Source organism: Onthophagus taurus, chromosome 7 (genome assembly GCF_036711975.1).
Source record: "Onthophagus taurus isolate NC chromosome 7, IU_Otau_3.0, whole genome shotgun sequence".
Taxonomy (NCBI): Eukaryota; Metazoa; Arthropoda; class Insecta; order Coleoptera; family Scarabaeidae; genus Onthophagus; species Onthophagus taurus.
The window spans coordinates 4800934-4826930 of NC_091972.1; the positions used below are offsets into that span (position 1 = coordinate 4800934).

General features: G+C 32.9%; 3 protein-coding genes and 1 long non-coding RNA gene across 6 annotated transcripts; 3 read left to right on the top strand and 1 right to left on the bottom strand.

The window, feature by feature from the left end:
- Positions 1-124: 124 nt before the first annotated feature.
- On the top strand, positions 125-753 carry LOC111428674 (ribosomal protein S17). The gene is made up of 2 exons (XM_023064317.2): positions 125-233; positions 310-753. The coding sequence occupies exon 2, from the start codon at positions 312-314 to the stop codon at positions 708-710; it is 399 nt and encodes a 132-aa protein (XP_022920085.1). The 5' UTR covers positions 125-233; positions 310-311; the 3' UTR covers positions 711-753.
- Positions 754-791: 38 nt separating this feature from the next.
- Positions 792-1911, bottom strand: LOC111428673 (LysM peptidoglycan-binding domain-containing protein red). 2 transcript variants are annotated; one of them, XM_023064315.2, is made up of 4 exons: positions 1820-1911; positions 1406-1638; positions 1104-1351; positions 792-1025 (listed from the first exon to the last, which is right to left on the bottom strand). In XM_023064315.2, exons 2-4 carry the CDS (start codon positions 1568-1570, stop codon positions 866-868), a joined length of 573 nt encoding a protein of 190 aa, XP_022920083.1. In that variant the 5' UTR covers positions 1571-1638; positions 1820-1911; the 3' UTR covers positions 792-865. The 2 variants fall into 2 exon arrangements, with proteins under 2 accessions (XP_022920083.1, XP_022920084.1); XM_023064316.2 differs by lacking the exon at positions 1820-1911 and adding an exon at positions 1701-1794.
- A 59-nt stretch (positions 1912-1970) lies between these two features.
- On the top strand, positions 1971-3941 carry LOC139430623 (uncharacterized). The gene is made up of 2 exons (XR_011641015.1): positions 1971-2532; positions 3686-3941. It is a non-coding gene; the product is annotated as an uncharacterized lncRNA (long non-coding RNA).
- A 732-nt stretch (positions 3942-4673) lies between these two features.
- LOC111428676 (membralin) lies at positions 4674-22396 on the top strand. 2 transcript variants are annotated; one of them, XM_071197256.1, is made up of 10 exons: positions 4674-5284; positions 5342-5872; positions 6056-6307; positions 6367-6610; positions 6665-6755; positions 11459-11516; positions 11577-11660; positions 12662-12794; positions 21404-21503; positions 21666-22396. In XM_071197256.1, the coding sequence occupies exons 2-10, from the start codon at positions 5386-5388 to the stop codon at positions 22071-22073; spliced, it is 1857 nt and encodes a 618-aa protein (XP_071053357.1). In that variant the 5' UTR covers positions 4674-5284; positions 5342-5385; the 3' UTR covers positions 22074-22396. The 2 variants fall into 2 exon arrangements, with proteins under 2 accessions (XP_071053357.1, XP_071053358.1); XM_071197257.1 differs by having other exon boundaries at positions 5342-5836.
- Positions 22397-25997: the final 3601 nt, after the last annotated feature.

The following is a 25997-nucleotide window of genomic DNA, read 5'->3' on the forward strand; positions in this document are numbered from 1 at the left end:
CAACAATTTAGGAGTTTTAAAGCCAATATTAATTTTATTTAACTATTAAATCAATAATATCATTTAATTAAACTAAATTAACAAATTATTTAATTAACTAACTATATTTAGGGATTTTTATTTCTCACGTTGGTACATAAATAAACAAGTAAGAAAAAGAGAACTTCCCTAACTCTTTTGGTGTCTAACCGCATCGACCACGTTTCTCGTTTGAGTAACAAATTAAAAATACGGTAAGTTTTAACGCAAATTTAATTAATTTCTTGTTAAAATTCACTTCGTATTTATCATCCCGTCGTTTTATTTCAGATATGGGTCGTGTACGTACAAAGACAGTGAAAAAAGCCTCTAAGGTTATCATCGAAAAATACTACACACGTTTGACATTGGATTTCCATACGAACAAGCGTATTTGCGAAGAAATCGCCGTTATTCCCACAAAACCGTTGAGAAATAAAATCGCCGGTTTCGTTACGCATTTGATGAAACGCCTTCGCCACTCACAAGTTAGAGGAATTTCCATCAAACTTCAAGAAGAAGAAAGGGAAAGGCGTGATAACTACGTTCCGGAAGTATCTGCTTTGGAACATGACATTATTGAAGTTGATCCGCAAACTAAGGAGATGTTGAAGACTTTGGAGTTCAACAACATCACCGGTTTACAATTAACGCAACCTTCCGCGTCCGCCGGATTCAATAGACGCGCTTAATTATAAGTTAGAGATGAAGAAATAAATGTTTTACATTTGGAAATAGTTTGTTTTTATTTAAATAAAAATAATTCAGAAATATTTAAGGTATTGCAAATTAATCTATATTTCTTTTACGTTATTGAGATATTACATTAGTATTTTTTTTGTTAATCTTATAATTCGAAAAGTTCCTCTTGTTGCCATTCGTGTCTTTTCATTGAGGTTCTAATTTTGTGATCTTGAGCAACTACTGTTCTTGTAGGGGCAATAGTATTTCTTTTATCGCTTGATGATTCATTCGAGATTCCATAACCATTTATATCTTGGGATATCCTTAAATAAATTAATTATAATTTGATTTAAAAATAACCTTAAAATATCTAAAGGCAAAAAGATTTTATATAAACATACTTGCTGTTTTTCTGGACCCTTTTCAAATCTTCTTTTGTAGTAGCAATAGCAGCATCAATTTTTCCTAAGAAATCATTGGTATTTTCATATAAATCTGGAGAGGTTGGCGTGCTGGTAGGAAGAATATTATTTAAATTATCTGATTTTTCGTATATACTATTATTTTCTGTTTCTGGTATCAATAAATGTTCTCTTAAGAATAAGCTATCACTAGTCCACAAGCGATTAGCTCTGCGAATTTGTTCCATCTAAAAATAAAAGAATCATTACAATATTTAACAATAATATTAATTTTTACGTACAGTGACACCATATTTTAAAGCAATCCCTTGTAGTGTATCTCCAGGTGAGATGATATGTTTTATATAGTTCTCTCGAATAGTATGCTTATTTGTACTTCCATACCTCTTCAAAGACCTAGCTGATTCCCTAATAGACAATTTTTCATAACGACTTCTTTCATCCATTATAAAATTATTAACGGGACTCCCAGCACATTGTAAAATTCCTCCAAACGTTGTGTTGAAAGAGGAAGCTAAAAGGCAACATTTTGCGTCACATTACGATTAAATAGACTTTTAAATGAAGATAAATTACCAACGACTCCGATTATCGTGCGATTAATATCAAATAAAAAATTCTCTTGCTGATGTTTACAAATTCGTTAAAAAGATACGAACACGCACACATATGTACATAAAAGCAACACAACTGACCTTATGACGTCTCTAACGTCAAAGCGGAATCGTTTTCTAATTTGGTGAATGCTCCGTTTGCTGCTCTTCAAAATGGTTACGTATCGTTTACATTCCTTCCTACTTTAAACTAATTCAATCGTTATATTTCCGTAAAAAGAATATTTAGTACGGATTGAACTTTGTGTACGGCCATTTAGTTCAACAGAAGTGCTAAAACTATTTGTCATTTTCCCGAAATAACTTGGTACAAATTTTGAAGTAATATTTTATTTAATATTGTAATTGTAACAATTAATGATACGTTTTTATAACAATTACATCGTTTTATTGTGATATTTGTTAAATTTATTTGACATTTAAAATTGTGGTTTTTAAATTTTGTAGGTTATGCAACCCAATTTACTGTTTTACAAAGGCGTGCTGTGTCATTGGAAGAATTAACATTTCTATGTTTTTATTTATACAGTGTATTTCACTTAAGAAGCAATACACAAAAATATAAAATAAAATAAAAAAAATATTAAAATATAAAGCGAAATATTAACCGTTATAATTTTATTATTATGTTATCCAACTTGACTAGGTTACCATGGTGATTAAGATCCAAATATTGCAGGTGTTAGCCAAAATTGAAATTCAATTTAAGTTTTTTTAAGGAAAAAGTCTTATTTAATTGGTTTAAAAGGCTGTATTTAACTCAAAATTGGTTTATTCAGGGTATTATAAACAAGGTAAGTGGATTAAATCAAAAAAAGCTATTTTCAATTTATTTCTCTTAATTAGAATCGATTTAAATTAATTGCAATTAACGAATTTGTTATGAATGCGAGATAATCGTAAAGAATTCGAATTGTTTTAAAATTAATAAAAATTAGGTTTGAATTGGTAAAAAAATCGGAATAAAATTTAATTATTGCAATCACTTCCGGTTTGAAACGTCAACGTCAATTTTAACATATTTGTCATCTTCATTAAAAAAACCTTTAAAATGAGTCCCAACATGACGCACTTATCTCAAAAAACAAAAAAGTTAGAATAAAAAACATTAAACCCTAAGTTAGCAAGAAAGCAATTTAATTTAAATATTAAAACCAACCTTAATTTTTTTTATTAAATTTTTGTTTTTGTGACAAATATTAAAACATTTTATAAAAATTAAGATTATGTCAAAATGACAATGACATTTCATCGGAAGTTGACCATAACTTCATTAATATTGAAGATAAGTATGTCGTGTTTGTACTCATTTTAAAGGATTTTTAATGAAGATTACAAATATGTCAAAATTGAGGTTGACGTTTTAAATCTGAAGTTAGTTATCATATAATAGACAAATGGACAACTTCATGGAGGTTCTTTTATGATGTATTCTTTATTAAAAAGACCTTTAAAATGAGTCCAAACATGACACATTCATCTCTAAAAACAAAAAAGTTTGAATAAAAAACCGTTAAACCCCAAGTTAGCAACAATGAAGATAGCAATTTAATTATTAAATATTAATACCAACCTTAATTTTTAATTTTTTTATTGTATTTTTGGTTTTGTGATAAATTTTAAGACATTTTATAAAAATTAAGAATTTGTCAATATGACATTGACATTTCAAACCATTCTAAACATCGAAGTTGCTTATATCTACTAATATTGGAATTAAACGCATCATGTTTGGGTGCAGTATAGAGGTTACAACTCCGAGAAGAGTTAAGAAAATATGAGAAATAGTGTATTTCCAGATCATTACCAAAACTAATAAGATGAAGAAGCCTTGCTTTAGACCATACCTTATTATAAAAGTAAATAACATCATTGATGTTCAAACTCGACGAGGAATACAAACTTATCATACTAGAAGTATCGTACTTCAACTCGGTTTTGTTCCAGATCCTGCTAGACCACCAGCCAGCGCTGACGTAAAAACAACGCCACTGGACAGACCTCTATTTATCTTGCACAACTGATCCCAAACATCAGAAAACAAAGAGTCACACTAAACTTCATTGGATCAATAATCAAAAGAGCATCAGGAAACGTAGACGCGGAAGACACCAGCTTTTGAGGAATTTTTGGGTTGAACAGTGTTTCTGATCAACTTAATTTGAATTGTTATTTAAATCAGCAAATAAAATATTTTTTTCAATTTGCATTTTTTTTTGGAAACCAGGTTTTGAAGGATTTTTTTTCAAGATTTGGGTTGAACAGAATTTCTGATCAGTTTAATTTGGGTTCTATAGAATTCCTTTTGTATTCTTTTTGTGCGCACTGTAGGGTTAAGATTTATTAGGGACTAAAATAAATATAATTTATGTCAAAATACTATTAAATTATTCATTACTTTATTATATATAAAATGAGTTTATTTAATTGGGTTCTTTATGGAGATTTATTGCTTTAAAATACATCTAAATAGAGGATTTCAACACACTAGCGCCATCTTTTGTTGGCTAGCTGATTGACACCAATGTGACATTAATTTATTTATAAATGAATCTTAAATTCTTGTCATAATTTATTATAATATTTATAACCCTAATTATAAGTAACAATAACAATAATAATAAAAATTGATGTGTCCTTTGTAGATTTGCGAAGTATTTATTTTTGAAAGTGTCGTAACCATAACCTATATGACAGATGAATAACCTCAATAAAATTTATTGACGTCCCCCAATCAATCGATATTTCCTTACATTTTTGAAAAGCTTCTAAAAAACATAAAAAAACGTTTTATTTCAACTTAATACAAATTAAAAGAATGATTTCTTAATAATTATAAAAATATACATAAATAATCTCCTTGATAACCTAATATATTTATTTGTCAACTTAAAAATAGGGGGATCCAACTCGATAAAATTTAAATTTCTGATTACTTTTGGCATAACGCGTGATGTTGATCGAATTTCGCAAATAATAATTAATGCACATATATTTTGCACATACATAGTTAATGAATTCCAAATCAAGAAAGTGTGCGATTATTTATTTATTATTATGCAAGTTTCAAGCGGTTCCTTTCCACTAGGACCGATTATTTTGCCAAAAATCGTGAGTGACGTCACAATCTATCGTTAGGTGAACTGTCAACAGAAATGGGAACAGCTAGTAAAGTGATTTTAAGTAAAAAAAAATAAATTCGTTGGATTGTTAACGTTTAAATCTGCATTTACGGTAAACTTATGAATAAAATAAAACAGTCGTTTGGTTACGTCTTATTGCAAAGGGAAATCAATCGAGGTCCTGTTAAATGAAAGTTGATAAGTTTACTGCTAGGTTAGCGCTTAAAAGAGTTGTGCACATTTGTGTTTTTTATAACTATTATTATCAAGATATTGTCAGTATCAAGAGTATCAACTATTTATCGTAGAAAGTTCCAACACAACATAAAAACACCAATAAAAAAATGAGTGATAGTTAACCTCCAAAAAGTGACTTGTTTACGAAAAATTATTTCTAAAAGGCAATATAGCTCTATGGTTAAAGGTAATTATGCAATAAATTTTTTGATTTGATCTCAACCAGAAACATGTTTCTTTCTAGAGATGTTACACATTTAAAAAATAAAGTTAAATAAAAATTAAAAAATGTCCTCCAACGCAACACCTTCGGATAATGTTAATCCACAAAATGTGCACAACCGCAACAGATTAAGAAACAACAACAACCAAAACCCCGCTTTTAATATGCGCGACCAATTATTTCGTACCATATTCTTCAGAGTAGCCATTATGTACGCTAGGTCATTTCCAAAACCTGTACGAAGACTTCTTGAATTTATAATCCTTGTGAAGGCAATTGCAGCCTTTTTTGTGTTAGTATACATACATATGGTGTTTACAAAAACACCGGCTTCTTGCCTCAATCATGTTAAGGATACATGGCCTCGAGATGGAATATTACGTGTTGAAATTTTGGATGCCTCAAGGAGTGGTAATCGCGAACGAAGAGAGCAATTACAATCCGATGTGGATTTTAATAATTATTTTTTGGATAGAGATGGGTTTGTGGCAATTGATCCTACAGCAGTTGAGGAAAGTAAGAAAGTCACTGAACCGCTTTCTAAAACAAATAGTAAGCTAATAAATTAATTTTTATTTTAAATTTAAATATTGATTGTAAATAAAAGTCAATACACACAAAATAAAACGCCTCGTCATGCTTATCCTCAGAATTCTAATAATAAGAAAGTTTGATAATGCAAGATCAATGTTTCATTTCTCATTTCAATAAATCATTGTTATTCTTTTATTGCAGATATAAATAATGAAAATAAATTCCATTCAAAAGATTTTACAAAACTAGATAGTAAAGGTCGTAATGTACTCAGTGATTGGCAAAAACTTAAAACTTTAACTGATGATTATGTAAGGAAAAAAGAAGAGCAATTACAAATAAGCAAAAGATCCATAATAACGCCAACATCAGAAATTAATTTATCCTCCTCATTGTTTGATAAACCAACTGGGAATGTCTATGATGAGGAGCAATCTGAAAGTATTGGAAAAAGTAAATTTTATTACTTTAACATTAAATGATTAAAAATTAATTTGTTTCTTCACTTATAGAATCTAATAAAGACGAATATATCGTTGAGTATTCATTAGAATATGGATTTTTAAGATTAAGTCTTGCTGCAAGGCAAAGATTGAATGTACCTGTACAAACTGTCGTGTTAGATCCTTGGAAGGACGAATGTTTTGGAGATTATTTCACTCGGTTTATGTTATCAGAATTTTTGGGGTATGATGATATATTGATGTTGTCAATTAAACCTCTTGCAGAACAAGAAAAAAATAAAGGATTTTTAAGGTAAATAAGGTTAATACTAAAATAACAGATATATTTAGTTGATTTTTTTTGCAGAAATGTTGCTACTGGGGAACATTTTAGATTCGTTAGTATGTGGATGGCGCGAACTTCTTATATTGCAGCTTTTTTCATCATGATTGTGTTTGTAAGTTATTCATCCAAAGGGTTTTGATCATTTAACACACTCAAAAATTTAAACAATCAAAATGTATTTTATGAATAATCTTCATTTATGATCAAGGTCTTTAGCGCAAACATTGATTAAATAACAAATAATTTTGTACTGCATGTATATGTGGTCAGATATGACTCATTTTATCATGAGAAGATGTATAGAAAGTATTAATTTACTTACTTTTATATATAGCTGTACTTAGTGAAGCAAGAATTCTCTTATATTTCTTCACTTGATGTTAGCAAACAAGTGCCAAAGCTAACACTTTTCATGCTAATTGGCGATTTAGAGAGAAAGTTTCTCTTCTTCATTGATAATTGATGTTGAATGTAATGTTGCAACATGTACATGAGTTTATTCCAACAAAAAGATCCCTTTTTCGTAATTGGTTGCTAATTGGTGTGGTCGAAATAGAAATCCTTAGCATATGAGTCACCTCTAGGTTATATTTTTAATAGGAATCAAATGCTTGGCCAACCACTACTGTTGTTTGTGTTAAAGATTCGGTCAATAATTCCATCTGGTACTGAAATGGTTTCTCTGAATCAAATATTCACAACAGAACATTCACATGTCATAATTTATTGAAAACTGGTTGAAATTTTAATCAATTGTATTATATATTATATAGAACGTTTATGTAATCGATTTGCAATCGAATTTTAGCGGTTTTGTCGATAAAACTAATTCTAGCTAATTAGAAATTTTTAATTTTACCTGGTTTATATTTTAACTGTCATAGAGATAAATAAACCAGTAGTGTCGGCTGTGGTTTCTTATATTGCAGCTTTTTTCATCATGGTTCTGTTTGTAAGTTATTGATACAAAAGGTTTTGATCATTTAATAATACACACTGAAAAATTTAAACAATCAAAATGTATTTTATGAATAATCTTCATTTATAATCAAGAGAATAGAGTTTTATCATGAGAATATATGTAAGAAGTCTTAATTTACTTACTTTTATAGCTTAGTGGAGCAAGAACTCTCTTCTTTATGATTTAGAGAGAAGGTTCCTCTTCTTCATTGATAATTGATCTTGAATGTAATGTTGCAAGATGTACATTTTCCAATAAGCTGAGTTTATTCCATCAAAAAGATTCCTTTTTCGTAATTGGTTGCTAATTTGTGTGGTCGAAATAGAAATCCTTAGCATATGAGTCACTTTTAGGTTATATTTTTAATAGAAATCAAATGCTTGGCTAACCAGTACTGTTTGTGTTGAAGATTAGGTCAATAATTCCGTCTGGTATTGAAATGGTTTCTCTGAATCAAATATTCACAACAGAACATTCACATTTCATACTTCATTGGAGAGTGGTTGAAATTTCAATCAATCGTACTATATTGAATGTATTTTTAAACATAAAACGTTTATGTAATCGATTTGCAATCGAATTTTAGCGGTTTTGTCGATAAAACTAATTAGGAATTTTTAATTTTAGCTGGTTTATATTTTAACTGTCATAGAGTTAAAATAAGTTGACTGATAATAATTATTATCACTGTTCTCAAGTAACAGTGATGTAGTTGATCCTTATTACCTTCTATCTTAACCTCTTCAATCCTCCTAGTCTCTTAGTATCAGGCTTCTCTTTGACACTGCCCTCTGAATGCCTCTTATCCAGGTAACCTTTGGTCTTTGTTGCTTCCTCTTTTTTGTTGTTGGTACCTATGGAAAAGCAAGTTTTGGAGTTCTGTGTTGACATTCTCTCCTGATTTTATATTCGTCGAAAAGTTTCCTTGCTTTAAATTTCAGATTATTTTTATCCTGCGTAATGATTTTAGTTATTGATGGTCATGGTTTGGTCATCAGCAAAGTGAGCTGTACTCAAAGTGCTTCAAGCAGCAGTCTAGTCTAAGTTGTATTTAATAGTACAACCTATAATATGCTTCTCGCTGGTTAATTACAATTATACAGAGTGATTGTAATTGGATCGCAAATGCCTCCTTAACGAGATATAGCGGATCAAAGTTTCTCTAAAATTAAACATTATCTGCAATATTTTTAAAAATATTGTCTACGACATTGCTAATTTTGTCAAACGGGCAGTATTTTCGTATAAAGTGATCAATTATCACATTATACATTAAATTTATAGTTTTTAAGAAAGACACGTTTGTAGAAAATTTGTTAATCCAATCAAAAACTGTTGCTTTAATGTAAGTTTTGTAAGAGATCAATTGATAGATAATTGATCACTTTACACGAAAATACTGCCCGTTTGAAAAAATTAGCAGTGGCGTTGAATTTATTTTAAAAAAAGGGCTTTTTATTGCAGATAATATTTAATTTTAAAGAAACTTTGACCCGCTATATCTCGTTAAGGAGGCATTTGCGACCCCATGTATATTAAGACTTTTCATCTTAATTTTTGATGTATTACCTGCCCTAGAAATCTGTCAACGGTTTTTTGAATCACCCTCCTGTATAGTTTAATACAGATTGTAACCATCTAGTTTGTTGGTGCAATGTATATTTGTGTGTTTATGAAGCACATAGATGTTGTTTGCAAATCTGTACCAGACTTTGTCCATTATTATTTAGGGCATCTTCTCCATACCTTCCAGTAATCCTATTATTTATCCTTCCTCTTGAGTGGACATTGAAGTGATCTATAAGTATGTTTTAAACAAGTTCTTTATAAAACTGGTGTTTCTCTAGGACGGTGGTGTCTTATTCAAGTCAACCTCACCTTCTAATGACATACCTGCTTTAATAAACGAAGCTGTGGTAAACTAAGTTCGGGGTGGGTTGTCCGCAAGATTGATTAGGTTGCATAGCTCACGTTTCTGAAACTAAATTATACTAATGTGATGCTTCTATATTACAGAAACGAATGTGTAGTAGATCGCTTCGGTTCATATATTCCATCTGAGTTCATTTATAGGTGAGGCAATGTATTTGCACTTGGTAAATGATCTAGAATTCGATGAGGTATCTTGTGGAGTCGTAACCTTTTGGCTACAAGGTCAATACATTGCCATTTATATATCGATGATGTCATAACTCGTTTCAAAATGACGGAAAAATTTGAAATCTACACCAAAAACTTGCAAAGAATTTAAGTTCTAGTTTTACACTAGCACTATCACTAGGTCTAGTGTTAGTTCTAGTTTTACACTATCACTAGAACTAACACAAGACCTAGAACTAGAATCATTCGGGTGTAGCCGTCTTGTGAAACGTGCGGCTAAATCCGAATGTTTCTAGTTCTAGGTCTAGTGTTAGTTCTAGTTTTGCACTATCACTAGATCTAACACAAGACCTAGGACTAGAATCATTCGGGTGTAGCCGTCTTGTGAGACGTGCGGCTAAACCCGAATGTTTCTAGTTCTAGGTCTAGTGTTAGTTCTAGTTTTACACTAGCACTAGATCTAAGACAAGACCTTGGACTAGAATCATTCGGGTTTAGCCGTCTTGTGAAATGTGCGGCTAAATCCCGAATGTTTCTAGTTCTAGGTCTAGTGTTAGTTCTAGTTTTGCACTATCACTAGATCTAACACAAGATCTAGGACTAGAATCATTCGGGTTTAGCCGTCTTGTGAGACGTGCGGCTAAACCCGAATGTTTCTAGTTCTAGGTCTAGTGTTAGTTCTAGTTTTACACTAGCACTATCACTAGTACTAACACTAGACCTAGAATCATATATTCCATCTGAGTTCACTTATAGGCGAGGCAATGTCTCTGCACTTGGCTATATTATATCTGCTTAATTATGGGGGGAATGTGAGAAATGATCTAGACTTCGATGAGGTATCCTGTGGAGTTATAACCTTTCAGCTACATTTTCAATACGTTCCTGGACATAGTTACACTTTGCGGGCAAATGGTAAATTGCTGAAAGTTAGATTTAGAGTTAGTCTCAACGAATGCGCAGATTATAATGACGGTGGGAAACACAAGATTATGGGCGTGAATGTGATTTTAGAACTAAGATTGCAGTATAGGATGCTTCGACATTTGGGAGTGTTATGCCTCTTAATTCTTAAGGTTGGGATGCTTGACCTCATAATAGCTATGTTATAGCACCACGACACAATTTCGGTTTCATTCCAGTAAACGTCTTGGTCGGACTTTGGGGGGTATGTGATATATTGCTGAAGTATTAAAGGTCGTTTGGGTTAGCCTTGTTGATACGAAGACATTAAAAGATAAGCCAAGGTACTCTATGAAAACGTTGACAAATGGAATAAAACTCAATTCTTATTTGTCTTGTAACATATTCAAACCTACTTAATTTGATAGAATATATAAATTTCTATTAATGAATTAAATATTATACATACATTTTCAATATGAATAAAATAGATATAATTTTAACAATGGCAAATACTCAATAACATTTAATACAACGACGATGTGCACGTTGAACGATCCAGTACCGCCGCTTGGAGGGTTGTTAACGGCCGGTGTCATGTGATCGTGCACCACTGCCTGTCATTTAGTGGGCAACGGGGAGGTAGTTAGGTCGCCCATCTCATATGTAGATTTATGATCTTCTCAGAAATACGACCGCTCAATTATTCCAACCCCTACCGATCTATGACGAACGGACCGACGCGATGGACATGAATATTTACAATTTATCCTCATCAATAACGTCAATTTCTAAAATTAGCAACTAAACCAAAAAATTTGAAATTCTTTCAATCAGTTTATTATTTTCAGACGGTTTCTGTTTCACTTCTACTTCATTATTCTCACCATCAAATCTTTGTTTTTATCGGTGAGTATTTCAATAATAATTTTTAATTTTTGAAATAAAACATTTTTTGTTCGTCTTTAGTTGAAGTTCTGCACATGATTGAATATAACGTCCCAATAACGTTTCCAGCAGCTTCGTTGTTGACCGTTATTTTGGCGCTAGTCGGTAAGTGAATGATTTTTCCTTCTTTAAACTTTTACTTTTGTATTAAAGTATCATTATTTCATCTGACCATTTAGTAGTAACTACGTTGTCCGCGAGTTGTTCCTAATTACAAGGGAATCGCAAATTTCCACACGGAAATGTTACAACTTTTTTCATTATAACTCTGTCTCCGCGAAAATTGGACAAATCAAAAATTATCATGATAAACTTTTCTGGTACTTATTAACTGGGGTGATCGTTATCCAATAATATTTTTGTTGTTTCATAATTATTTTTTAAATTCGACTCAAAGCTGGGATTATCTATGTTATGATGAAAATAATGAAATTGATATTGCTTTTTTTAGTTTGTAAATGATAACCGGGGAAAGCGTTAGATGTAAAAGCGAGTGTTCCGGGAAACGTCGAATTGATTGAGTAAACAACAAGGGCACAAAACGCCAGGCCATCCCCACGAATCGAAAAAGAGAGAGCGACTGGAGTAATATTGTCACGCCCAATTTGTTTGAAATCGGATTTATTTTATTTTTCGCGTTACTAGTCAATCAATAACTAATAATTCGCTTGGGCGGTCGGTTCTCTTTTGCTTTGGAATTCGAGTGGCGCACTCTGTTATTGCAATAAACCTCTCCGTTGGAATAATAAAACCCCCGTGTGCCGCCAGCATTTTCATATAAACTAAACGTGCTTATTTCCAATACGGTTCTCGTATCTTTGTGTTGATTTTTTTTCTCCACTTCGGACCCTATTTTAACGGTTGGCATTTTTAATCTTGTACAGAAAACAGTATTAATTATTGCCTAGAGTTTTCAGTTGATTTACAAACTGTAAATGTTTCATATTCTATTTTTTTTTTGTGTAATAAAATAAAATAGCGAAATACAATATCAGAGTTTTAAAATTCATAACAAACATTTTAAATATTTTAATACGTACGATTTTAACAATCACCACATTTATTTAAAATAATCCAAGTTGATTTTATTGATGATTTTTTTTCAGGAATGGAGGCGATCATGTCTGAATTTTTCAACGATACCACAACGGCTTTTTATATCATACTTATCATTTGGGTGGCAGATCAATTTGACGGTATTTGCAGTTATACTACCATCACCAAGCGGCATTGGCTACGGTAAGTTTCGTACGAATAAGTCTGGGCGGATTGATTTTTTGTTTTCTTTATTTTTTTTTTTTCGTTGCACTTTCCGATGTGTTCGTCTGAACGAACGATTTTGCTAAAAATGTTCGCGTCTAATCGATTAGCAAGTCGGTGGAAGCCGGTAGTAATTTGTTCCTAAATTAAACAGGAATTCGCTCGCAGCGCATTTATGGCGAAATAGTGGTAGAAAACAATTAGAACTAAAAGAAAAAAAATATATATACGTACATTTCAATTTCAAGAGTGGATTATGTTTCCTTTTATTTTATTTTATTGTTTTGGCGATAAGTAAATTAATGTGTTTTTTTTTGAAGATACATCTACTTGTTCACTTTTAAAAGTTAATTAAAAATGGATGTAAATAGTAAGTTTTAAAATTTGTCTTCTCTCGTTTTCGTTTTATCGAGTTTGTTGTGGATAAAACTTTTCTCACACAGTTATCCACTTTACCTGAGATTTCATCTCAAACGTTATCAAGCGTTATTAACTTAACACTTTTAATAATCAAAACTACTTGAACTGTAAATAATTATAGCATAATTTCATTTTAATTTGAAATTACATTAAACAAGTTTCACTTAAAAACAACCACACGTGTAAATTCCTGTCTGTTCACTCTACACTTTGTCATCTGTCAATTACATCGAGTAATGAGTATTTCTATTGTAATAATCATACATGACATACCATATTGGCGTTATCTTCAGTACTATAATTCAGTTGATGTAATTAAGAACACAAAGCGCAGATTGGCGTTTGTATTTGTCACTTTTTCCTTTATTCTACAATTTTTTGGTGCTTAATTGTTGAATTAAGCCACTCCTTGGTTTATCATCTCTCTTATCTGCTTCTTAAGATCCTCTCGCTGTTTATATAGTATCTGATTTCCCACTTTGATAATTGGGGACACCTCAACTGTGATAATCTAAGGCGAACACCTCGTGGGTGGACTCCAATGATTTATCATTGTTGAATCTTAATTAATGGGTTTCAGAATGATATCCTTACCAACTGTTAAGATCTGTTCGACATTGTACAGGGTGGTTCAAATTCGATGTCCGAATAGGTTATCTTGGAAACTATAAGAGTTAGAAAAAAAGTAGCTTACATGTCATGATCTCGTTTTTCAAGAAACTGCTAATGCCAAAAACCTCAAAGCGCTATCGTCTTTTGTTTTTCTCCTAGAGGCCAAAATTGAAAATATCGTAAAACCAGCAAGTGCAATTATCTTGGTTATTATTATAGGTGGAGTGTTATAATTAAGACATTATACGGACACTTTTTTACCGACAATTTGATGACGTAGTCAAAAAAAAATTTTCGGTTTTAGATTTCTAGATATTATGACAATTTTCGTTTTTTTAAATGGAAACAACCACTGATTATTCGCTTATTAAATTCGTTATTTTTTTCTGATTACAAAAATATGGGGTTATATAGGTCTATTTCTTATTGTTTTAGAATAAAGCTAAAAATAAACTTTTTTTTAGTGTCGTCAAATAAATTAAATTTACAGTTTTCTGTAAATTACGGCACTATAACTAAAAATTATTCTACTAAAAATAAATAAATAAGAAATATTTATTACTTTATTTTCTAATATGTAATTCTAACATATTAAACTAATTTTACACTAACTAATTTTGGAATACAAACAAATGTTGCTATGTTTATTTGAATTAATAAAAATAGTTAAAAAAATATATATATGAGCGCCATCTATCAATAATTTATTAAGTCATTTAATAATAATATTAAATAATATTAATAAAAAATGTGAAATAATGCAATCTGTTCCAACTTTTGTGTAAAACAAATATAAATTAAATAGTTCAACAAATGTATTTGTTTCAAATATCAGAAATAGGTTTTTTTAATTTTTAGTTATAATTTACAGGAAACTGTAAATTTAATTTTTTTGACGACACTAAAAAGAATGTATTTTTAGCTTTATTCATAGAAAATATTTATATTATACGTATATAGAAGCATTACTCCGCACTATTTTACCGACAAAAATTGAATGGAGCACCGCCAAGGGGATTGTAATAGAATTTTAATAAACCGCGAAATTTGAAAGTGTTCGGTATATTTATATATGTATGATACAATGCTTGAGTTCAATTATATTCAGGTTTCCACTTCTTAGTTTAATTGATAAATAGAACACAATAGTTTATTAAATAAATTTGTATTTTCCTCTTTAAAAAAATATGACCGGCTTGAACAGCCAATGTGTTCTTAGAATTTAGTTTTCTAGTTTTACCTTTTATATGTTATTTATCCTTTTACAATAGTTGAACAAAATTAATTTTACAAACATATTTATAATAAAGTTTGTGATGTCTTCTTTATGGTAAAGAAATGTGAAGTTAACATTATGCCTGACATTATGACATATGACACTGACGTCGATTATCTAGCGCCATCTAGTGGATCGTTATAGTAAATAAAATTCAATCTTTATTTCATACCTATCAAGAAATCATACCCTGGCTTTATTCTAAAACAATAAGAAATAGCCCTGTCAAACCCTATATTTTTGTAATCAGAAAAAAATAACGAATTTAATAAGCGAATAATCAGTGGTTTTTTCCATTTAAAAAAATGAAAATTGTCATGATATGTCAAGATCTAAAACCTAAAAATTTTTTTTGACCACGTCATTAAATTTATATAAATATTTTCAATTTTAACAACGCTTTGAGGTTTTCGGCATTAGCAGTTTCTTGAAAAAAGAGATCATGACATGTAAGCTACTTTTTTTCTAACTCTTATAGTTTCTGAGTTAGCCTATTCGGACATCGAATTTGAACCACCCTCTGTACAGGAAGATGTTGCGTTATGAGACTTACATCCTTTAAACAGCAAGTCGAGAATTTGATCTGATGGAACTGATGGAAGAAGCAAAGCAAATCAAATTTCGTTATAAAATTTAAAAAAAAATCATTTGAAATTAACAACAATGTTAAAATGTATTTCACTACACGTGTAAATATAAACGGCGTGGAATACGAACGTCAAGTACAAAACTAACCAAGCCAAATATGCTCGTACGGTTGGTAATCAAAATAGCGTAACAATGCTCAATGCAGGCCTAGGAAGTGATGGGGCGAAAGGCCCTTTGTGCGGGTCACGTGGAGTATCGTGCACGTGACGAAACCACGTGAACGTCGTGGCACACTGGCCACCATTGTCGCCAAATTGATTTATATAATGCAATCGTAATCAGTTGGGATCCGATAACTTTGAGCGGACATGAAGTTTCTAAAACGATTTTGATACCAAAACTTGAATAATGCAGCCGCTAATGAGCTTAAAGTTGTAAATCGAATTAAGAGTCGCACAATTTCACGGAAAATATCGACTAAATTTTGTCGAAATCGTATATGATATAATTTATAACCAACAATTTATAGCCAATATTTTAAATTTACACCATGAGAAGTGAATTTATGATTATACTACATTGAGAATTAAATGTATCTTTTAAAAAAAATTATTGTAAAGCATTTAATTTCAATTTTATTGTTGATACTTGTACGTTAGAAAGGACGATTGAATAACGGGCACTTGTAAACCCAGAATGAAAAGGGGACGACGGCAATAGCTAGAAAGAGAGAAAGCGTTTTGATATGGAAAACGAGAGGAGGGCGCATCATTATTGCACACTGTATGTCATAATTCTCTTTGATCGGCCTTAATTGCGCCATTCAGGGCGTGTTTACGGTGTAAACAAGCGACCGCACGAATGAAGGCAAACAAGAAATGCCCGGCGAATTACAAAGACTCGTCGGTCGTCCGCGAGGCCGCGGCGCCGTGCACGCCCCCTCGTCGTATACGCGGCGCTCCTCACGAAATTACGGCCTATTGAGTTCTCATTAACTAATGATAGATGACGGTCCTCCCTTGGTCCAAAATTACTGCAAGCGTCTCCAACCGAATTTACGCGAGTGTTTGTCAACCCACAAAATTATAGTGTTGAGGTCAAAACGTACCCTTTTTATTGTGCTAATCAAGACGTTCTTGTTCAAGAGAGTTATAAGTGTAATTATACAAAGTGTTATTAGAAATAAGATCTCAAAGAATTCTTTTTATTATTTTATTTACTTCTAATAACGTAATTATTATAATTTTATGATGTTCCAATTTTACATATACAGGGTGTTTTAAAACAACGTTTAAATATTTAAACGTTTAAATCAATCGTTTCCGAGATACTGGATGATCAAATTTTTTGGGACTCTACGTTTTTCTTTTAAACTGTAACTACTACAGATTTGATACTTGGAAAATTGATACAGTATAAAACTGTCTCATTTTGAGAGTAGTATGATGTTTTCATTGAGGTGAGGTTTCAAGCTGAGGTTGCTGAAGTTTTCGAGAAAAAACACAGTTTTTAAAGTAAATTATTAGAAAAATTGAATTGACACAATGTAATACTAATACTTTCAGTTTTTAGAAGTTTCACAAAACGTACAAGGTCATAAGCTTCATCAAAACGAAGCTTTTTACTGAAGATGTTCAAAATGTCGACCTGCAATATCAATACAGTTTCTAATTCTATGTTCAAAGGAAGCCCGAACTCTTTCAAATAATTGTCCGGCAAACCTGTTCTATTCGTTGCCGCAAGTCTTCAAGATCAAAGTAGCCCCACAAACAAAAGTCTAATGGGTTAAAATCCGGAGACGGGCAGGCTGCAATGCAGGGACCCCCTCGCCCTATCCATCTTACTGGAAATTGTTCATTCAAATGTTTTCTAACAATACATCCTGCATAAACCACAAATTTAGGTTTTGATTTAACGGTATGTTTTCCAAAAGTTGAGTAAGAGTGTATTCCAAGAAATCAAAGTATGTTGGACGGCTTATTAGTTCACAAAGCATTTCCATTGTTACGGCCGTACATAAACACCATATCGCCCATTTCAGCATTTGAATACAAGACCATTGCAATCGATTTCATTTCAGGTTACGCAAATTCAAATTACTGGCTAAATTTTATAATGGAATAAATTATACCAACCAGAAGCAATGGAGACATTATACTACCCTCAAAAAGAGACAGTTTCATACTGTATCGATTTGCCAAGTATCAAATCTGTAGTAGTTATAGTTTAAAAGAAAAACCGTATAGTCCCAAAAAATGTTAACATTCTGTATGTTGGAAACGATTGATTTGCGGATCCATGTTCATTAATATTTTTCGACTTGTTTTCGACTGTAGTACCATCCCTATAAATATTTAAACGTTGTTTTAAAACACCCTGTATATTGAATGGAAGCTACAGGTGTCCCAAATTCATTGTCCGCATAGGCTACATCCTAAACTAAAAGAGATAGAAAAAAAAATAGCTTACATGTTATGAGTGTCATTAGTGTAATGAGAAACTGCTAATGCCGAAAACTTCGAGCTATCTTATTGACAAAAAGTAAAAAATTTGCGAAAACGACAAAAAATATCTCACTTATTACCAAAAATGGAGTATTATAATTAAAACATTGTACGGGAAACTTTTTACGAAGAATTGAGTGGAGTTGATAGATTTTTTTCTCATCTTTTCTAAAACGATTGTATGGATTTAAAAGTTAACGTAGCTAAGGTGATAACCATACTATAATGCAAAGTAATGTTCTTAAGTCATTAAATTTTTGGGTAGTAGGCTTAGGTTGGTATTTTTTTGATACATATAAGAGATTTTATTGTTAACTAAAAGTTAACGATCTTTTCCATTACAATACTTGTTATTATTATTATCCATCCGTAGCTTTCCCCCCCCTTCTACCAGAATCTGCCTTCGGTTTCTTTCCTCTTCTTTCAACTCGCTACATCTTCTCAACATATGTTCTAGCATTTCCCAATCCTCTCCGCACGGCCGACATCACCTCTCCACATCGTCCACCAGTCAGTGTTGTTGAATACCCGGGTATTTATTTTCAAAGGTAAATTTCCTGGATATATACCTGGGGGTATTTACCTAAGATGGCTATTTAGAGGTATTTATAAAATTTAATTTAAATTGAGTTGTTGGCAGTTTTGCAAGCACTTCAAGATTGCAGAGTCGGTTATCGATACACCAAACTTGTTTATAACATCTACAAGAATGCTACAATGACGGTAAAACTGCATAAAAGTACTGAAGAGAGTAGAAATAGTAAAGTACTGATTGTGAGTAAAACTAGGCGATACAATGTTGAACCCAAATTGTTCATCACAGTCCTGGAGAATGCCTTTAAACAACTGGCGTTGATCCAAAAAAACATAAACATTGATGACAAATGCCTAAGTAATTTACGCTACGCGGACGATATAGTTCTTATTTCGGATAGCCTTGGAGAGATGAAACTAAAGGTGAACGACTTAAAGGAGGTGTATGCAAGAGTCGGGCTAAATATTAACGTAAAGAAATCAAAATTTATGACAAATCTTGTTCCCAAGTCTACCATCAAGAGTGGGGATAATGATATTGAGAGGGTTGACAGCTATGTGTATCTTGGCCATGAGGTTCGTGTATCGAGAGATAATCAAGCAAGCGAACTGAATAGCCTACAGTAAACTTAGAGACATGTTCAAGAGCGATATTAATATATATTTGGAAAGAGAGGCTTTCAATCAATGCGTGTTTTCGCTTTTTAACATTAACAGTAGCCACTGCCAGGAGGCTGAAAGACCGAAATGAAGACCTATGAAGAAGAACTGGCGTAAATGATGTGGTCAACATTGTGGCAAAGCTCAACAATTGGATTCAGACAGCACAGAATAGAATCGAATGGAATAGAATAGGGGAGGCCTATGTCCAACAATGGCTTAATTTTAATAATCATAATAACTTGATCTACTCTAAATTACGACAGATTCGTCTGATGATAATACGTCTTCTTCGATCGTTGACAATTCCTCGTCTTCAACGTCCATTTCATCATCTTCCTCTTAATTTTTTCGGAATCTGATATATTTTTACTTGTATCACTTTTATACGTACTGTTTGGGTATTTACCCAGCGCCCATCACTGCACCCAGTGCCTGTTCGCTCTCTCCTCTTATTTGCGTCCTTCTCTCCTGTCCCCACATCACCACCCCCTCCCTTCTTCTGTTATTTATCTCTGCCTCCGAATAACGTGTCCTTTCCTAATATTCCCTCCTCTCCCCTTTACCATATCTAATCTTCACCTCCCTAACTTTCTTCCAACACTCCCCTAGGATCCCGCAGTATGGTCTTCTATCTATCATTTCTTCATATTTAACTGCTTTTTTTGCCCGCCTCCACCCTCATTTCATCCACCTTCACTTCCTCCCGCACAATATATCCCGATGTTTCCTTCGCCAGACTCAGAACCCACTGCCAGTATCGATTCTGCACGTCCTCCAGAATATCTTGCGTCTCTCATCCCCAAGCTTTCGCCCCGTACATCATTGCACTCCTCACCAATCCATCAAACATAATCTTTCTCATGTCCCTTCCAAACACTCTCTCACTCCATCTCCAGACCTGCTCCATCACCTTATTAGGTCGATGTTAAATTGTTTCATAGTGTGAAACGTCAAAGAAATTATGAAAAATTAACCTTACCAAACATTCTTTTCCGGAGTGATGGACAGGCGTAAACAAAACTAACCTTACCCAATATTGTTTTCCGGGATGATTGACAGGCGAAAACAAAACTGACCTATCGTAACATTCCTTCGCGCTATAATTAGGGTTTCTTCACGCTATAATTAGGGGTTCAATAGAAAACTGACCTTAGCTAACATTGTTTCGGGAGATGATTGACATTTGTAAACAAAACTAACCTAAGTCAACTTTCCTTTTCATACTATGATATTTGGATATTTTGCTGAAACTACAAAAGGATAATCTAGTCTCTTATAGACAGTATCGGACTTTCTGCCAACTTTAATTAATTCTCTGCGAATAGGAAGAGTCTTATAGCAACAACTCTTCTTCTGCAACTAGTGCCCACTCTTTTATTAATAGCAGTACCTAACTTTTTACCAGCAGTATATACTCATTCATTACCTATATCTAGTCTTCTGCACGCAGTGTCTAATCTTATACAAACAGCTCTTCTGCCAACTGTAATTAGTATTCTGTAAGCAGTAAGTAGTTTCTGGCAGCAGTATTTAATCTTCTACTTTTATTGAATAATCTTCTAATAGCATCTAAACCATTATTAGTAGCATGTAGTGTTCTGTTGGCTATATGTAGTATTCTCCAAGCAGTATCCAGTTTTCATTAGCAATATCTAGTCTTCTATTATGCTTTCTTTAGTATCTTATGCAAGCAGCTAATATGTAGACAATAGATTTATACCTCTATGTGCGTCTTTGTGTTGGCATAATTAAGGGATGTTTATTTGGTACACTCAAAAATATGACAACGTCTGTAACCTCTTCCTAAAAATCTTGTAGTTGTGGTATAATAGTGACCACATCTTCAATTTATGTACTATACCGCTACCTAATATTATTTTAATTAAACGTAATACCTAATATTAATTTTTTTTAATTATGGATTTTATCTTATATAATTCAAATTTATTATTTATATCACATTTATGACATGTTTTTATTTATTTCTGTAGGTTCTTCTACCTGTATCAATTCACATTCTACGCTTATCACTATCGTTTCAACGGTCAATACAGCGGATTAGCATTGGTTTGTTCTTGGTTATTTATTCAGGTACGTTCTTTATATATTTTACATTGATAAATCATATCAAGTATGTAATTGACACTTATACTTAAAAACATCATTTTTGACATCAATTTTATATTTATCAAAAAGATCTGTCATAAACGAACCCTTGAAAAGTGAAAAATAGCGGTGATTAAATGCTTTCAGCATTCTATGGTATACTTTTTCCATCACTACGAGTTGCCGGCGATCTTGCACCAGGCGCAGATTGAACAGGTGTTGCGACAAACAGCTCAGAGCGAAACCAGGATTGTCGCGGGATTCGCGAACCCGTTGGCCGTACGTCTGTCTCAACTAGTGTCCGCCGTGAGGTCATCAGCGACCACACAGACCACAAACAGTGTCGCCGAGGCCACCACGTCCACGTCGACAACGCATATGTCCACTGTTGGTACGTCCGCACAACCGATCACCTCAACCCAAACGAGCCAAACAACACCGGCCTCGGTCGAATTTGGACAGCAGACTTCACCCTTGACATCGACTACGGCAGTGGCCAGCCAGACAACGGATAGACCATCGATACGGCCGAGCGGTGGTTCCGATGAGCCTTAGCCAATCGAGGAGTTTAAATGTTATTAAATATTATATTATTTATAGTAAATAAAAAATTTAAATTATGGCCAAACGAAGACGCAAGAAGAACTTTAGTAGATCTCGGCACGTTGGTTTGCGTTCGTAGACGTAGATCGATTCGAGTTCGCTAGCGGCGACAGAGCGATGATGCGAAACGTTTTAAAAAACTCCTTTTTATTCAGGTGGATGTTCGATTTCACTTTGTTTTTAACTTGTATGCTTTATAAGGTAGATTATGCGCGCTTACAAAAAAGCGTTTACTCTGGTTTTTAGTTTGTAAATAAATTGATATACAATCGTTATTGAGATTAATTCTTTTAATTAATTTTTAAAACCTCATTTTGTTTAACAATTAATCACTTTTTTTGTTTTGGGTATTGGTAATAAAATACAAAAATTATTTCTACAATAATCTTTATTTAGAAAATTAATATAATTGGTGGAGGTGCTGAAAAATTTTATTATTTACAAAACATATAAATAAATGTATCCTTTTTTATTTGATTTTCCTGGAGAAGATTCTTCGTTGACCGTCACTTGTCAGCTACGTGTATTCTCAAGCAATAACATCCCTAAATATGTGTTAATTACCCAAGAATACACGTGACCAACCAAGTTAGATGTTGATTCTTGTTCCGCGCAGTTTCCTAAAAATAAAAAGAACCAATTAATAAAAGGGTTAGTAGTAATAATTAAAGAATTCTTTTTTGATATCTTCTTTTAAACCCCAATAGGTTTTTTGAGAGAGTGAAAACTAATTCGAAAAGATATATCAAATCAATCAATCACCTACAGGAAGGGAATCAATTTCGAGCGCCCTTTTTCGACACCACCCGGCAGCTTTTATCGGCGAACGGGCGAGGGTTCCGTCTCCGGCCGGTTACGGATATACGGTTTCGTCACTTCCCGCGGGCAAATTGATCCGCAATTTCGGAGGCGCCAATTAAATTTTCGAAGCGCCCCCTGAAAGCAAACCATGAATCAGTCCGATCCGGTCGGGTACCGCGCCGATTTAAATAGACAATTTGCGTCAAATTAGCGGGGGCACCCGTTAGGACATAATAATTCCAGTGAGTTATTCGTGTAATGCAATCTGTCAGTGTCGGGAGGCGGCGGACGTCGAGGGGCGCCTAAGAAGGGCTCCGGTCCTTCCCTCTTCCCTGTGTAGCTATCACCCTCGTCGTAACAGTCGGCGACCGTCGAGTTTCCCGTGTAATGACATTTCTCGGCGGGGAAGGCGGATAATTGAGTTAGGTAACGCGAGCAGTTCCGACTGGAACACCAGGTGGCCTGGACGCACGCTGTGACCGGTCTCGACATGTCCAGACGTGTCCTAAATGACACATTTTGTATAAATCCCTTTAAACTACCTAAATAGGCACCCTAATATAAAATTTATTTTATCTTGGATGTTGTTACAAATTATCTTGTTTTTCTTATATTTTATAAATATTATTTACATACTTAGATTATTTTGAACAGCTATATTCAACCACTTTGAAGACCTAAGAGGTTTGTGGTGCTAATAGATATTGCTTTAGGAACAGCTTTAAACACTGTTTGCAGAAGACTAGATACAGTTGGCAGAAGATAAAACAAACTTGACAGAAGATGAGATTTTTCTGACAGAAGGTAAATTATAAAAAATTAAGTCCTTTTTTACAGAAGATGAGATTACTTAATGCTGGCAGAAGTCTATATACTGATTGCAAAATACCGAGTACTGCTGGTGGAGGATTGATTACTGTTAATAGAAGTTTAGATTCTGCTTGGAGAAGACTAGATAATGCTGGCACACAAAATATATCTGATAGAATTAAAACTACTACTAATTGAGGACTAGATCATCTTTGTAGATAATTAGACACTGCTGGCAGAAAGCTAAATACTGCTAATGAAAAACTACATGAAGTCTAAGAGGTGTAAGTAAAGTACGCATCATACTTAATTATTTCATCACGATATTAAGCGTAATTAAGTCAAGGTCGCTTGTGGGCGAGGCGCTACATCAATACAAAAACAACTTTTGCAGAATTGCGAAAATATTTAATAAGTTTGTAGTTCCATGTCCATTAAAAACAAAAACTGCCGAATAACGATAGGTTCGATAATTCCTTTTATTTACTACAATACTTGAGCTATTTGTCTTATAAACTAGTATATTGATTGTAGTAATAAAAAAAATAGTTGCTAAATGGAGTGGAATTGAAACTGTACGATGTCCGTGATAGTTTAGTTATTTGTTCAATTTTTATTTATTTTGATTCTTAATTTGTATTCTTTTGAGTAATATTATTTTAACATTTTTAAAATGTTTCATTTCACACAAAATTCAAAATCTTTGCAATATATCTCAACTGTAAACTGAAATCTTAGAACTTTAGCAACTTTACAGACCGTATTGCGAATTGATATGCATCTCTTAGGTAGTTCACTACTTCCGGAACCGTTCAATCCTTATTACTCCGGTCGCAGTAGAGCTCGTGGTGAGCAGTCCGCACGTGCTGGTGCGATCGTAAACACGTGCCCCCCATGGCCCTTGCGACGTTTTCTGCGACGGCTCCTGCGGCGCGCGATCTCCGGCAAACATTGATTCCTTCGGGATCGAAATCGGAGCTTTTCTCCAACGAAGACGAAGGCTCCACGTTCCTTGATTAAGACGGAGTCGAGATCATTTTCCGCTTCCTTATTTTATTTTTTTTTTTCGTCGGACTGAACGGGGTGACTTATCGGGATTATCTCGCACAGGGCGAGTGATAAATGATGTTTTGGGATGATGCTTTCAGAAAAATCTTACGACATTTTCGATTGATTGGAAAAAACCGAAGATATATCATTTTTTTTTTGTTTTAGGATTTAATTTAATCTCATGAATCTCTTTATTGTTTAAGAAGATTCTTAGAAATTTCCTGGAAGTAACATTAATTGGAAACTAAAAGAACACATTCCAGTTTTAACACCATAAAAGGAACGATCTCCTTGTGCATAATACGAGTAAATTTCGCAATGTATGGGACGTTAAAGCAACTATACAGTGATATTACAAAGCATAGGTGTAGCAGTCCTTGGTATAACGCACCCATAAACGCTACCTCTTAACGATCAATAGTGTATAGAGTTGCCAATGTTACCTCTTGTCAACTGTAGTTATGCTTTGCTTGTTTAATAATAAAGGAAATTTCATTTTTTATAGAGATATAACATAAAATTGAACTAAAAATATGTAAATGTGTCATTAGATTAAAGATCCAACGTAGCGTTAAACAGGTAAAAAGAGAGCTACATTAGAGATATTGAGAGCCACTTAAGTTGATAAAATCCTAGTAAATAATAATGATTAACACGATTTTGCGGGATGTCGATGATTTAACATTGAAAATGGTAGGTGCGCATTCAATTCGAACATTTGAAATACAAATTCATTGTATACTCGAAATTTCTGGTTCCGAAATTAATAATCTTTTAGACAATGGAGGGTTTTGAGGTCGGACGCATTTATGTGGTCCGACATAATAAAATTTCGCGGGACTATTTGCGTAGAACGTGATATATTATGGTGGTGAGTACCACAAAAATTATATTATATGAATTTTGCGTCGAAAATTCCTATTATGATTTTGTACTGGTACAACGTAGGGGTTGTTTTAATTCTATACAAATTGTACTCGGTTGTTTATTGTGGAATAAGTTTCGTAATGGAATAGTTTGTTTATAAAATAATAGTTAATGGAGTATGAAAAATAACTTAGAAAACTTTACATTGATAAATCTGTTTGTAGTTTATATATTGGTCGAATTTTAAGAAAACACTTTATTTTACCTACTTATAGTGTATTGGACTTATTTTTAGTCCTCGATACGTTTCTCTAGTATTATTTACGGAATAAATTGATCAAAAACATT